This window comes from Thamnophis sirtalis, unplaced genomic scaffold, assembly GCF_051295495.1.
Source record: "Thamnophis sirtalis isolate CommonGarterSnake01/CBP01778 unplaced genomic scaffold, rThaSir2_p1.2 scaffold_4, whole genome shotgun sequence".
Classification (NCBI taxonomy): Eukaryota; Metazoa; Chordata; class Lepidosauria; order Squamata; family Natricidae; genus Thamnophis; species Thamnophis sirtalis.
Window position 1 is genome coordinate 33,281,741 of NW_028261384.1, and position 14,090 is coordinate 33,295,830.

The 14,090-nt window shown below is 38.5% G+C and overlaps 1 protein-coding gene across 8 annotated transcripts in view; it reads right to left on the minus strand.

Annotated features, from left to right (window-relative positions):
* Nucleotides 1–14,090, minus strand: part of ICA1 (islet cell autoantigen 1) — a 55,698-nt gene that overhangs the window by 39,848 nt on the left and 1,760 nt on the right. For 4 of the 8 annotated variants that reach the window (XM_014054495.2, XM_087712740.1, XM_014054497.2 and 1 more), the window contains exons 3-4: nucleotides 7,953–7,992; nucleotides 7,201–7,372 (exon numbers count right to left, since the gene is read on the minus strand). In XM_014054495.2, the coding sequence (XP_013909970.1) occupies nucleotides 7,201–7,372; nucleotides 7,953–7,969 (189 nt within the window). In that variant the 5' untranslated portion in view covers nucleotides 7,970–7,992. The remainder of the gene's footprint in view (nucleotides 1–7,200; nucleotides 7,373–7,952; nucleotides 7,993–14,090) is intronic. The other 4 variants (XM_014054496.2, XM_087712739.1, XM_087712738.1 and 1 more) reach the window with 2 other exon arrangements.

The following is a 14,090-nucleotide window of genomic DNA, read 5'->3' on the forward strand; positions in this document are numbered from 1 at the left end:
TTTTCAAATATTCTGGTCTTTCCTTGTATTATGACTATGAAATAGTATTTTGCACTAATGGAATAAGAACAAACAGGTCTTAGATAAACATTATAGCATGTAAGATTGTACAATCAAACCATATGCATTTAGGCTCAATTTATTTACTAGGACAATGAAAAATTAACAATATCCTCTTTTGAAAGCATTTATTTCTTGCAGCAGAGGTTAAAATCTTAAATCAACAAACATCCATTAAGTTATATTATAATTCACAGGATAGCAAAATTTCAAGGACAGATATATACAGCCATGTTTTAACACAAGTTACACTAAAGAGCTTTTATGTTACTTACATCTAAAATCTTGGGTCTTAAATTTTCTCACAGCAAAATTTTAGTAAGACATAATGAAAATTTATTTAGCAAAAAAAAGGCTATTGTTGCCTTTAACTCCAAGACAAGCAATTCTTGTTGCACTTAAAGGCACAATAAATCTGGGGTGGGGGTGGAGAACAATGAAATTTATATAATAAAGCTTCTAAAAATGTGAAGGTTCTTAGGGAAGCATTTTAGGATTATTTCGCATTAAAAAATCAAATTTGCTATCAAGTATATTATAAAAGAAAGAGTACCTGATATGGCAGACTTGCATTCATTATTTCAAGAAGGCTTTTAATACCCTTCCCCCAGCTGTCACAATAATCTTTACTGATTACATCTGCTAGAGCAGGTGCTGTGATTCTGCTTTTGAAACTATAAATGCAGCAAATATTGTATGCTTCAGATGCGGCTCATGGAACCAACATGAAAGAAATATTGCTGCAGATGGATGGACTCAAAAGGCCCCATCTGAATTTAACAGATGTTTCACTTTAACCACCCCCTCTTTTCTCCATGTGTTCATTAAATCAAGGTTTTAATAAATTATGTATTTTGAATAACTAAATGATCAATGAATAATATGCAGAATCTGCCTTTATATATGGGGATACACCCACTTCCAAATTTTCTAAATCTTTTTTTCCCACAGAATCATATAGTTGGCAGAAATAATTAAGTCCAAACCTCTATTCATTGAAAAAATTACCTATTAAACCATATCTTGAATGGCTCTTTAGCCTTTTGTTTACATCCGGCATATGGAAACTGACCTCTTTCTATGTAATTGGTTTTACTACTGAACTATTCTTACTGTTGGGATTTTTTTCAATCTAATATCCAGTTGGAATTTGACATGGGAAACATACATTATATATTCCAGTTAGTTAAAGTCACAGGAAAAGCAAACTAGGTATTTTTTTCCATCAAGCTTGAAAATTGAGAATAAAGATCAACATCAATTGTGCATAAGATCTGCACTGTGCAAAGAATAAGTATTTTGTGCTTTTATTCAAACTACCAAAATCAAATCAAAATAATTTTTATAATGGTCATAGACCAGCATATTATTCAAATAATGTTCTTGACTTACACTATTCATTGTTACCATAAAAAATTATGAGTGTTGAAGGAAGAGCCAACGTCGTGATTATCACAACATGCGGTCTCGATACTCTGAGACTGCCATTGACACTTTTGCCGGTGGACGGTCCATTGAGACCTAAACCATCCCATAGAGATGGTGATCAGGAAGACAAAGCCTTGCTGGTCTCAGGGACATTGCAAAGTCCCTGATCGACCCAAGGGAAGCGCTTCAAGCCGGCAGTAAACAGGCAGCCCCCAGGCTGATGAAGTTGGGACGGCTCCGGAAGGAAGGAAGTGAAAAGAGAAAGTGAGTCCATCTGGTGAGGTATTTTTTCTATTTTGCGAAAGACTGCCCAAATAATTTTTTTTAAAGCCAAATTAGATCCTTAAGCAAAAGAATTGAGCTGGAAATTAACCCTAATTGGATTGCTTTGGAAAGCTTTTTTTTTCTTTGTGGATTGAGGTGCTCGCAACATTTATTTCTCCTCTTAAAGTGAAGGGATTGATCTTTTTTCTTCTGCTTTTTGTTGCTTTATTTCTTAACTTCTGGATTAAAACCTTCCTTCTTATTTTAACAATTCTTCCTATTACTTGTTATTAAAAGAAATCTAAAGAACTTTGTTTTCTATAAGCCAGAGATAAATATTATAAAGTAGCAACACTGCCACTCGGAGGTCAGAGGCTGGAGTTTTTGAAACAACGTATCTCTTCTCTTTCCGTCTTTGGTTTCACTGACTTTGTAGCTGAAGGGTTTGCAACTTGTTTACAGAAACTGATAAAGAGCCAAGGGCATGAATTGTTTTCACAGGTGCCTTTGAGAACTATTTTGGCAGGGGAAAGAAAGGGGAAAAAACAGAACCCTTCTCCTTTGAAGAGCATAAAAGAACTTGTGTTCAAGTCAACCTAAAATAAAACAATAAAAGAGGCCTAGAAGGCTAGAGCGGCAGTGGCTATTAGTTTTTTTTTCTTTTTTCTTTCCTTCTTCTTTTTGGGAACATGGATCAATATTCAGATGAGGAAATCTTAAAATTCCAAAATATCTTGGCTGGAATTCAAAATCTATTGGAAAGATATGGGAGAATTGAGAAGAAGTTGGAAAGACTAGTCTTCCTCACAGCAAAAGACGATGGGGTTGGAGCCCCAAAAATTAAGGAGGAGAATGAAGATGTAGAAGATAAAGACAATAGATGAATTTATTAATGGAGCAAATATGGGTGAAAGTGGAAAGAAGGGAATATGGAAAAGGGAATTCGACGAATTGGAGCTCTACCTGATTCCAAGATCCAGAAGAAAAAAAAATGGTAATGATGATGGACTTAAGAGAAATTTTTTCAGGAGCAAGATTGACAACCAAAGACAAGCTAATTTTAGTAGCATCTGGAGGGTAATGAGATTACCTGACAGATCCTTCAAGCAACAAAGTGCAGAGAGAAGTCTATAAAAACCTTATAAAGGCGATAAAAAGAAGACTGACACCACAATTGGCAAAAGAGATAAGACTGTTTTGTTACTGGAATGATACAGGTTGACAGTGATGTGCAGTGAGGGTTACCATTGGTGAGGCAAGAGCTCAGCAGCGGCGAGAAGCAACGTCCCCGCCACTGTGTCCGACAGGCATCTCGCATTTATGGCGGACATAAACGCGAGATCTCTGTCAGACATAGGGGCGGGGGTGTTGCTTCTCGCCATTGCCACGCTCTGCCACCTCGTCCCCGCTGACATTCCTAAAGGACATTCCAAAAGACTCGGGCCACTGAACGTCAGTGTCTGACTTTCTACGGAGAAAGGCCCGTGGAAATCCACAATTGCAACTCGACAAACGTATTTAGGAGAGCGGGATAACTCCAGTTCGCCCAAGTGGGCAAAGTTGGGGCGGGGAAAAGTGAATCGAGGTGAGGGGTAGCAAGGACTCTGGGGAGCTTTTCCACCTTCCCCGACTGAGCTGGGGGGAAAAAAACATGTGAAGAAATTGAAGGTATTTCTCCTCCGCCGCAGAGCATCGCGCCCTGCTGACCTGGGCGTGCTAACCTCCCTCCCCTTTAGCTCCATTTCCCCGTACCCTTGCCTTGCGCCTCTGGATGAACCAGGCATGCGGGTCTCTGACTTAAGGGCCTGGGAGGGGGGATCGGGGAGAGGAATTCCTAGACTGGTCCTCAAGACGCGGACCCATCCTCACGGATTAGGTGACCAGGGCAAAGGGCTAGACCATCACCACTCTGGCCATGGTGGTTAGGCAGAGGCCCGGGGTTCAACCCTTCAGGATTCCCTGTAGCCTTGTCGGAATGGAGCGCTAACCTCGAAGCTGACCCTGGGAGCCGCTGAGGAGCAGCAGAGCTGGGATCATTGCCGCTCAGGTGGTCCCCACCGCCAGCAGCTTGGGTGTCCCGGCCCCGTCCAAGCACCCACCCCCCACCCGACCTGCTCCCCGGCCGGCCGGCTGGCACAAGGACTCACCACTCTTCTTCTCCTCCCCCTCCCCGCTTGGTGCTGGGCTGGCTGCATGCCTGGGCAGCAGGAATGTCAGCGCTTGGCGGTTCCCACAATGCAAATTGCCCGGCGGGGCACTTTGCATCGTGGGAGCCACCAAGACCTGGGTCTGCAGCAAAGGCGCCAAGCCGCCCAGTAGAAAATGCCGGGCAGAGAAGAAATTGCTGCTGAAGAAACGGCGGCTGGGGGTCCAGAGCAACCTCTCCAGAATCACTCTCGATGGAAACTGCTAGATTGCGCAGTCGCTCAAGTGCCTTTGCACAGGCATGATTCGCTGCTCCCAGATCAGGAGGTGGGAGAATCAGTGCCTCCTTTGTATATGATTTTTTATGCTTTTTAACCCTTTCTTAACTTTTAAAAGGCAAAAAATTCCTTATGCAAAGGAGGCCCCGAGTTCTCTGGCCTCCTCCCATAGTTAACACTGAGCAGACACCAAGCCACTGTGACTTGGAATCTGGTAGCAACTACCCTGGCTTTAATTATTTTTTAAAAAATCTTTAAAATTCTTTCCTTTCCCTCAGGAGACTGGTGAGGCCCCGCCTCCCCTGCCTCTAGTGACTGCACGTCCCTGCAGATTGACAATGAAAGTTGATAATAAAAAATTAGTTGATTTTAGTTATCAATAAGTAGGAATTTAGTAATTCTTAGATTGTTTTAGATTGTTATTAAATGTTTATTCGTTAACAAATAATCAACTATAATAACAATAATGAAATGATAATGGGTATAGCTTTGTGATATATACATGTACTGGCAAACTAGTAAATGCAATGTCATAAAGGTGTAAGGTTTTTTTGGGGGGGGGCTGATGAGAGGAGATGGGACATAAATAGTAAATGATTTTTAGCCAATTATAATAACAAGGAAATGTCAATGGACATTGTTTAATAATATATACATGCTATGGGTTTGGTAAAAGTAACTTGGATATAAATTCTAAATAGTGAGTTGTGGGGGGGAGTGGGGAAAAGGTTTAGAAACTTTATTAATTGACTTTTACTTAAAAGATTCATAAAGGTGTAATGTTATTGGAGGATTTTTTGAAATAGCTAATGAATGCCATTATGTGGTTGTGTCTTTAAGTATGAATGATTTGAGGTAAAAGCATGTTCAAATAATTGCAGTCAAATTGTGCTACATTGACAGTAGATATACAAAGATTTTCGATTTAAAGTGTATAAACTAATTTGAATTATAAGTAATGACTGTGGAAGAAACACACGGAAGTTATTTGTAACCAATCGACACACTTTCTACAAGATGTATTCTTTTTTGGTGTTTTTGTTCAATGAAAATTAAAAAAAACTTTTCAAAAAAAATTATGATAGTGTTGAATAGCAATAGCAATAGCAATAGCAGTAGACTTATATACCGCTTCATAGGCCTTCAGGCCTCTCTAAGCGGTTTACAGAGAGTCAGCATATTGCCCCCAACAATCTGGGTCCTCATTTTACCCACCTCGGAAGGATGGAAGGCTGAGTCAACCCTGAGCCGGTGAGATTTGAACCGCTGACCTGCTGATCTAGCAGTAGCCTGCAGTGCTGCACTTAACCACTGCGCCACCTTGGCTCTACTTGAAATTCTGATGGAACTTATGGCCCCTACTTGAAATTCTGACTTTGTAACACCACCCAGAGTCATGTGATCCAAATTTGGCCCTGCCCTCAAACAATTCTGTCCCCCATCGTGGGAAGGGAAACAATGACTGTCTAAGTCCACTGGCATGAGGACATCTGCCACAGTCCAGAAATCCACAGCCAGCTAGGCTCAGAGATATGTAGGCCTTCTCTAACCCCCCCCCCCAACTTCAAAGAAGATTGGGCCTTCTCCCTGTCTCACATCATTTGAAAAAATTCCATGGCCTAGGTCCAGAGATGTGTGGGTCTCTTTCCACTTTCCCCTATCATTCCTGAGCAGCCTGGCCTTTTTCCTGCCCCATTAGACCTGGATTCACTTATCTTTCTCTTTTGGTTTGTCTACTACAGGTGCACCCACCCAATGCAAGGCTCAGTTAGAAAGGCAATCTTCTTCAAGGCTAGGCATGCAGGTTTCTGCTTGCTGGGCCTCCCAAAACCTCCTTTGCCCCGTTGAATTCTGAATTGAATTGTGGCCATAGGAACTACCTGTATTTTTGTGATTTATGTTCAGTAGCACTGAACTCAAGTCAATGTACAAATAAAAGTATCTGTTTCTAGCTATTTAATTGATATGGTTACTCGTTTCCTAAAAGTGACTCTAGATGGCATATGAGAGTTAAAACAACAGGTAAACCAGATCTGTCATTTAAAAAAAGCCCAATTACGATTAGGTTCATGCAATATTTTAAAAATAAACCACATTATGGTTTAGCCAAATGTATAAATATACTTAGGGATACATGCTATCATGGGAACAATCTAAGGAAAAATTCTGCAGAGGATTGTTAAGAACATGTGTTAGATGAAATCTTCTTTGGTATATAGTACTGCTAAGTCAATGACTAACTAGTTATCTCTCAAAAACTCTTCAGCAAAGCAACAAACATTTTCTGTTGTACCCCTCCCACTACCTAACCCATTAAATTACTAAATCAGTCTTCTGAATTATCTATCCTACTCTGTTGACGAATTTGAGTGATGAACTCATTTCATATATTGCTCTGCTGCTAGGGATCCTTTTAAATGGAGATTATGGGAACTTAATTTAGTACCACACTTTTAAAAGGTAAATTACAAGGTTTACCACTGAATTAGAGTTCTACCTGGAAAACATCTCACAACATTCCTGAAGTTTCTGTGTGTATATTCGCAAAGTCCTATAGAATTACATTAAAGGATCCTTAAAGTGAGTCCTGATTATATCTTTCTTCCCATTGTTGGGATTTTTGTGCTGAGATCAAAGTGACAAAAAGCTACTTTGTAGCATGACAATACAATCTTATTTCTTAAACTCAGATACTTTGATTTTGAATTGTAAATTGTTAACAGATATTACTTTAGAACAAGGACTGATAATATGCCTTTACATCAATATTTAGGCTTACCTTTGTATAGTTCTGTTATTGCAGATAAATTTTAACTTTATTCATACAAGCATCACATATAAATTATTACACAACAGTAATAATCAAAATATGTTTTTTTTTGGCAGAAAATTCTTGCTGAATGAGATGCGTTATGTTACTGAAATACTGCTATGTTTACAACTTATTTGGAGGGCATTCTGTACAGTGTATATGACAGCAAAGTTTTTAACTGAAAGGTACTTGGAACATTTAGATCTTACATACTTCCAGTTTAGCATCCAGATCTGCATCTGAGGCCACTACATGCTCATCCTCTTTTTTGCCAGTGACTTTGATAAGAGTTTGTTTTGTTTTCCAGTATTTCTGCTGCATTTTATTTACTACAGATTTATCTTGGCCTTGAGCATATCGATCATAAAATTCCCTTGAATAACTGCTGGAAAGCAAATAATATAGTTAAGAAAGACATGAAAATTATACAATGTAATATTTATATTTGACATCTACATTCATATTATCATTTCTTGGACTTAAGTTCATACTATTTTTTCACCGGTTTGTGAAATACTTCACACTATTACTCTTACAATGTCTGGCTTGCCAATCACTGATTCTACTTGAAATATTAATTAGATTTCAATAAAGTAAAGCCACAACTCTGCTGGTAGCATAAAATCACAACTTGTCCTCCACTTACCACAATTGAATCCAGAATCTTAGTCACAGGCTGGTTAAATCAGATGCTGTATGGCCACTTTGCACAATGATCAGTTATGGTAGCCATGTAACTGTGTGGGTTGTTCAATGGAGCAGCAGGCCCTCTCCCATCACACCAGGAAGAATGATTGCAAGAACAATGGGATAGTGGGACAATGATTTATAGTGACCAAAAATGCTTTTCAGATCATAAAGCATTTGTTCTGAGGCCATTGTGCAAATGATTGTTAAATGACTAGTTATAAATTGAGGAGTATTTGTACATATATGCATACACATAAGCACACAAACATACTTACTATTTATGGCTGTCCATGTTTTTAAAATATTTTTCAAATGCTATGAATTAAGAAAAATAAATTATTCTCATTGTGTACTTCCAGCCTTATAAACAAGAGCTAAAACTTAAACAAAATTAAAAATAATGTGAAAAAACCACTTTAACTTTTATTCAGTTAAATATAACACAGCAGAGAAAACTGTAACATTTATGCATTTAAATTATTCCAGTAAATTTCAGTAATTTTTTTTAAAAAAACCTTATATAGCCAAAGACTACAGTTTACAATTAAAAGCCAAACATAACAGAATAGAATAACCGAGGTGGAAGGGACCTTGGAGGTCTTCTAGTCTAACCCCCTGCTCAGACAAGAGACACTATACCATTTAAAAACAAATTGCTGTCCAATCTTTTCTTCAAAATTTCCAGTGTTGGAGTACCCACAACTCCTGGAGGCATGCCATTCCACCAGTTAATTGTTCTAACTGCCAGGAAATTTCTCCTCAGAAACATCCTCTCTTCCTTCAGACTACAGGTGCCCACTAATACTACTTACAGTACCCAACTAGGTGACAGCATCTGACTGACCTTAACTGACATAAAAAACTAAACAACGTTAGATTTACTTAATACTCTGATGGAAAAATACCAGAGCTGTGGGACTAGTTTGGGAAGATGAAGAATATTTCCTAAGTAGTAATCGCAAATTATTTATTTATTATCGCAACTTCATGTAGCTAATTATTGTTTAGCAATACATTCCAGCAAAATAGTCTCTGAATGGACCACATGAGAGTGTGAAAGAAAGGGAGGGAAGGAGAGGGAAAAACTGCTTAGCTCTAGAACTGAACATTTAGGCAACAAAAACCAAATGCATAGATATTGGATATCAGGCTCAACAGCTTAACTGTGAGATGGATCTTGGAGTCACAGTGGACAATCAAATATGAGGCAGCAGTCTGCTGCAGCTGCCAAAAAAGACAACAATCCTAAGCTGCATTAATAGAGGGATAGAATCAAGATCACATGAAGTGTTAATACTACTTCATAATGCCTTGGTAATACTACACTAGGATTATTGCATCCAATTTTGGTTGCCACAATATGAAAAAGATCTTGAGACTCTAGAAAGATTACAGACAAGAGGAAAAAGATGATTTGAGGACTGAAGGCTATAACACATGAAGAATGGTTGCAGGAATTGGCTATGTCTAATTTAATAAAAAGAAAGACAAGGGATGACAGTATTCCAATATCCAAGGGAGTGCCATAAAGAATAGGGTGTAAATCTATTTATCAAAGCACTTGAAGGCAGGACAAGAAGCAGTAGATGCAAACAAATTCAATGAGAGACCCAGCCTAGCAATAAGGAAAAATGCCCTGATAGGACAATTAATCAGTGGAACAACCTGCCTGCAGAAGAGATCACACAAGAAAAGAATGGTCAACCATATTGTGGCCTGCCAGCAGCAAGCAGAGCTAGCAGCAGATTCGGACAGTGAGGAGGTTGGGGAGGAACATGGGCCAGTCCTGGAGACTGGGGAAGACTCTGATGAGGGCTCTGTGTCAGAGGCAGAAAGGGGGCCAGAGCTTTATGCCAGTTATTAGCTGCCTTCAGAGTCAGACATCAGTGAGGCAGACAAACAGCTGGAGCCTGTTCCTAGTGTGAACATGCACAGAGTTGCCAGACGGAGGGAACAGCTAAAGAACAGGGGTTGACTTGGGAGTAAGACCACAGTGGACGATGAATGGCCCCTCCCAGAGGAAATAAAAGAAAAGCAAACGGGGAGTAGAGTTTGCAGGAGACAATTAGTTCGCTTAATTGGTTCGTGACTATCCGAGAATCCTTGTCAAGTTTTGCAAATATCGGCTTGACAGCTCTCCAAGCCAGATAAGGTCTGTAACTGTAAATCCTCCCTCAAAAGACTTTGCTGGATGTGAATGACCAAAATTCACAGTAAATTAATAAAAGGGTTTTTTGTTGGGACAAGGGGTTTGCTTCATGCTCTTGGGAAGCCTAGGTCAGAACAAGCCATTTGTCTGAAATAATATAGGGTTTCTGTTTGAGCAAAGGGTTGGACTAGAAGACCTGTAAAGTTCTTTCCAACTCTGTTATTCTATAGAACCACCTCCATCTGCATAACTGTTCCTACTAGGAGACTGACTCCATTCAGAAAAGAGATCTCCACACTGCTCTGGTTTTACACTACAATAAATGCAATTTGAATACCGTTATACTAGTAGTCCTTAATTTACAACAGTTTGTTTAGTGATTGTTCAAAGTGACAATGGCACTGAAAAAAGTGACTTATGACCATTTTTCACACTTACAATCGTTGCAGCATCCCCACAGTCACATGATCCAAATTTGGATGCTTGGCAACTGATTCATGTTTATTACAGTTGCAGGATCCTGGGGTCATGTGATCACCTTTTGTGATCATCTGACAAAGTCAATGAGGAAAACAGATTCACTTAACAAATGTATTACTAACTTAAGAATTGCAGTGATTCACTTAACAAATGCAAAGGTCATAAAAAGAGGCAAATGTACTTAACAAATGTCTCACAACATAAAATTTGTGATTGTAAGTCAAGGACACCCTGTATACTAAAGTATATCCTTTTTTCCCGTGTTCTTTCTTTTTTAACATTACATTATTAATAAGAAGGCTTCTTATTTGGAGATGTTGCATTTCTATTTGTCAGATGTTTGCCCATAGTTTAATATTAGTTTTTTAATAATGTAGTGAATGTTTTCTTAAATAGACCAGAAGATGGTAGAGGATAGGAAGGCCTGGAGGAACATTGTCCATGGGGTCGCGATGGGTCGGACATGACTTTGCAACTAAGAACAACAACAGTAAATGCTTTTATCTTGGAGATATAATGGTGTAGTTTGGTGTAGATGTTAAGGTTCCTGGTTAGAAACAGAGATACCATGAGTCTAGTCTTGCCGTGGCATACACTCAGTAGGCGACCTTGGGTTAGTCACTCTCTTTCAGTCAGTCACACATCTTTCATTTATAGCCATGACAGAAAATTATAGAGAAAAGGTGAAGTATCACTATGATGGTATTCAAGCCAATGATAGGTAAATAGTGCCCCAATGAAATAATGGCCCAAAGCCTTTAAGAGTGGGAAGGGGAAGTTAACAGTCCAGTTAGCTTCTTGGTAAAAGGGCAGGCATAGAGATAAATGTGGCAAGAAAAAATGTAGGTCATGACATTTGCTCTAGTTCCAAGTCACCAAAAGTCATGGAGATACTGACCTCTTAATGTGACAGATCTCTAAAATCCTTTCCCTAAAGGAGAAATTACAGCCATTCTTCGTCATTTTTCCCTTTCCCTCATCCCCATCCTCAAAAAATGGAGAGAGGGAAGAATGAAGTATCCATGTTAATTTGAACCCACCCATAAGGCTCTTAGATTGCTAAGTATAGATGTTAAACAAGCAATTATCCATTCAGTTTTCACAGAATGGACAAGATTTTGGAGGGAAAAGAATTCTGGATGAAATATTTTAAGTTTGTAATGCAGATAAATTTAACTGAAAGTTAGGAATTTAGGAAATATGATCATTAATATAAGAAAATAATTATATACTTGACCTAGCATTTTATGACTTCACAAATTTTAAATGTTACACATTGTTAAGATTAGTTTGGACCTTGATAGGGTGCTTTATATCTTTGAAGAGCTAGTACCAACTTGAATGTTTCTTTAATGATCAAAATGTCCTGCTAAAAACATTATTTGTTCCTTTTAGAAGGAAATCCAAGAAAATGAATGATCAGAACACAAACTATTGTTAAATTATTGATTTTTTAATGCTTATATGATTATTGATGCTTATAAAAGAATAGCATCCATAATCAGAATCAAAACTGCCATCTTCAACCACAAGAAAGGGTGGATGGGATCCAGTAGTGTGTTTTGGCTCCTGTTGCAACTGGTATGCTGCAACGAGACCTGGGCGTGCACCACGGGCATGCACGCTGTGCACATATGTGCACCCACCGCCTATGACACTCCAGCTGCTCGGCAGAATGCTATATGCTGTGCGTGCGCAGATGGCCCGTTTCTTTCAAATACAGGTAAGGAACAAGGGCGAGTGGGCAGGCACTTCAAAGCACTGTTCCGGTACGGTGGCTGCTGCTTCCAACAGCCACCAGTACAGGCGTACCGGGGCATACCACCTGCAACTCACCACTGGTGGGGTTTGAATAAAGAAGAATGTGCTAAAATATGCTATTTTTATCTCAGAATCCTACATAAATAGAACCCCTTTGATAACATGAGTGGATCATGCAGTTAGAATAGCAAAAATAAGAAAAATTCAAATTGAACAAAGACCAAGAAATATATCTTATAATATGGGGCAAACTGTATCATAAAACAGAAATTTCAAGGTCAAGATGGATATAATCAATAGTCCAATCCGGGCAGATCAAAGATGCATTTTTCCAGTTTAGTTTAAAATTTGTAGCTATGCAGATGTTGTAGGATTGCCCATACATATTCCACCCAAAGTAAACTTTCAGTAATTAAACAAATTGCTTAAATAATAAAAAATGTCCAAAAAGTCATAATAAATTAATAATTAATAAATTACCCGAAGACTAAATTAAAATTCACAAAGCTGGATGGCATTGTTGTATAATCAAACTTTGTGTAATAGATAGTAAAGGACCTAATTATTTGTGTTATTCCAAGCTCCTCTGAAATGCAACTTCTCAAAAATGCATGCATTATGAACAAGGTGCAAAAGTTCAGAAATGTATAGAATGATCTCTAGTGGTTAATAATTTCAAAAGTCCATTGTCATAGACTAAAAAAAGGATGCATTTATTTTTAACAACTACTATATAACAAAAAAAGACAAAGCATTTGCTGAGGAAGAAAAGAGGCGAGTGAAATCTTTTTGTAAATTTGCATTCTTAAATTTAGAAGCCAAGATTGCTTTGATAATGGTAATAGCATTTTGTGGAAATAATAGTGACAATATCAAAAAGTTGATGCAGAATCTATGCTGTCCCCCTTTCTAAACACATCAACAATATTTGTGTTTTTGGCAGGCAAGGTAGGAGGGAATTACAGATGAAGGCTGTGAACTGAGAAGATATAAATCAAAGATTAATTTCTCCTAGTCTCAATGAATATAGCATGCTGCATCTAAAGTCAATTTCTTCCTTATTCTATTAGAAAATGTAATTTAGAAATTAAGCAAAGTTGAAGGGACTCCTAATTATTGTTAATAGGGAGTACAAAATGATCAAAGCATGTAGGAATGGGTTATGAGTTTTAAAAGAAACCACTAATAGTTCCAAGTCAGGAACTGAAGGATCAACAGGCTGAACAGGGAAGATGTATTTGAGTACAATGAAAGTTTTGGGTGAAGTTATTGGTATATTTTTAGATTTTCTGAATCTATAACATAATAAGAATGACTCACTGATAGTGTATTATATCACAAATCTAGGCAGCACCTAATTTCTATGTATTATAAACTCAGAGTCTTTATAGGTGGGACCATTTTATTTTCTGACACACCAGAACTAAAGCTTTTCAAACAGTTCTTTCAAAGTTCCCACTTCCTTTGATATTTAGAAAGGCAAGTGCTCGGCGGAGCATTGAGGTACAAAATGGCCATGCTCTCCATAATTTAAATACAGTTCTTACATGTCATCACAGCCAAGGTGGCGCAGTGGGTAGAGTGCAATACTGCAGGCCACTTCAGCTGACTGCTATCTGCAGTTCGGCGGTTCTAATCTCACCGGCTCAAGGTTGACTCAGCCTTCCATCCTTCCGAGGTGGGTGAAATGAGCACCCAGACTGTGGGGGCGATATGCTGACTCTGTAAACCGCTTAGAGAGGGCTGAAAGCCCTATGAAGCGGTATATAAGTCTAACTGCTATTGCTATTAAAAGTGCTAGTGCAAACTATGTGGGTTCAACTTCCAAAATCTTTGAAATGGAGCGGGAGGGAGATGAGCAGGATCAAGAGATCTTTTTTCCTTTTCTGTTTATAGATACTGTAATTTAAGTCTTCCATCAATATAGATACTCCTCAACTTACAACCATAATTGAGCCCAAAATTTCTGTTGCTGAGACATTTGTTAAATCAATTTTGCCCCATTTTATGACCCTTCTTAACA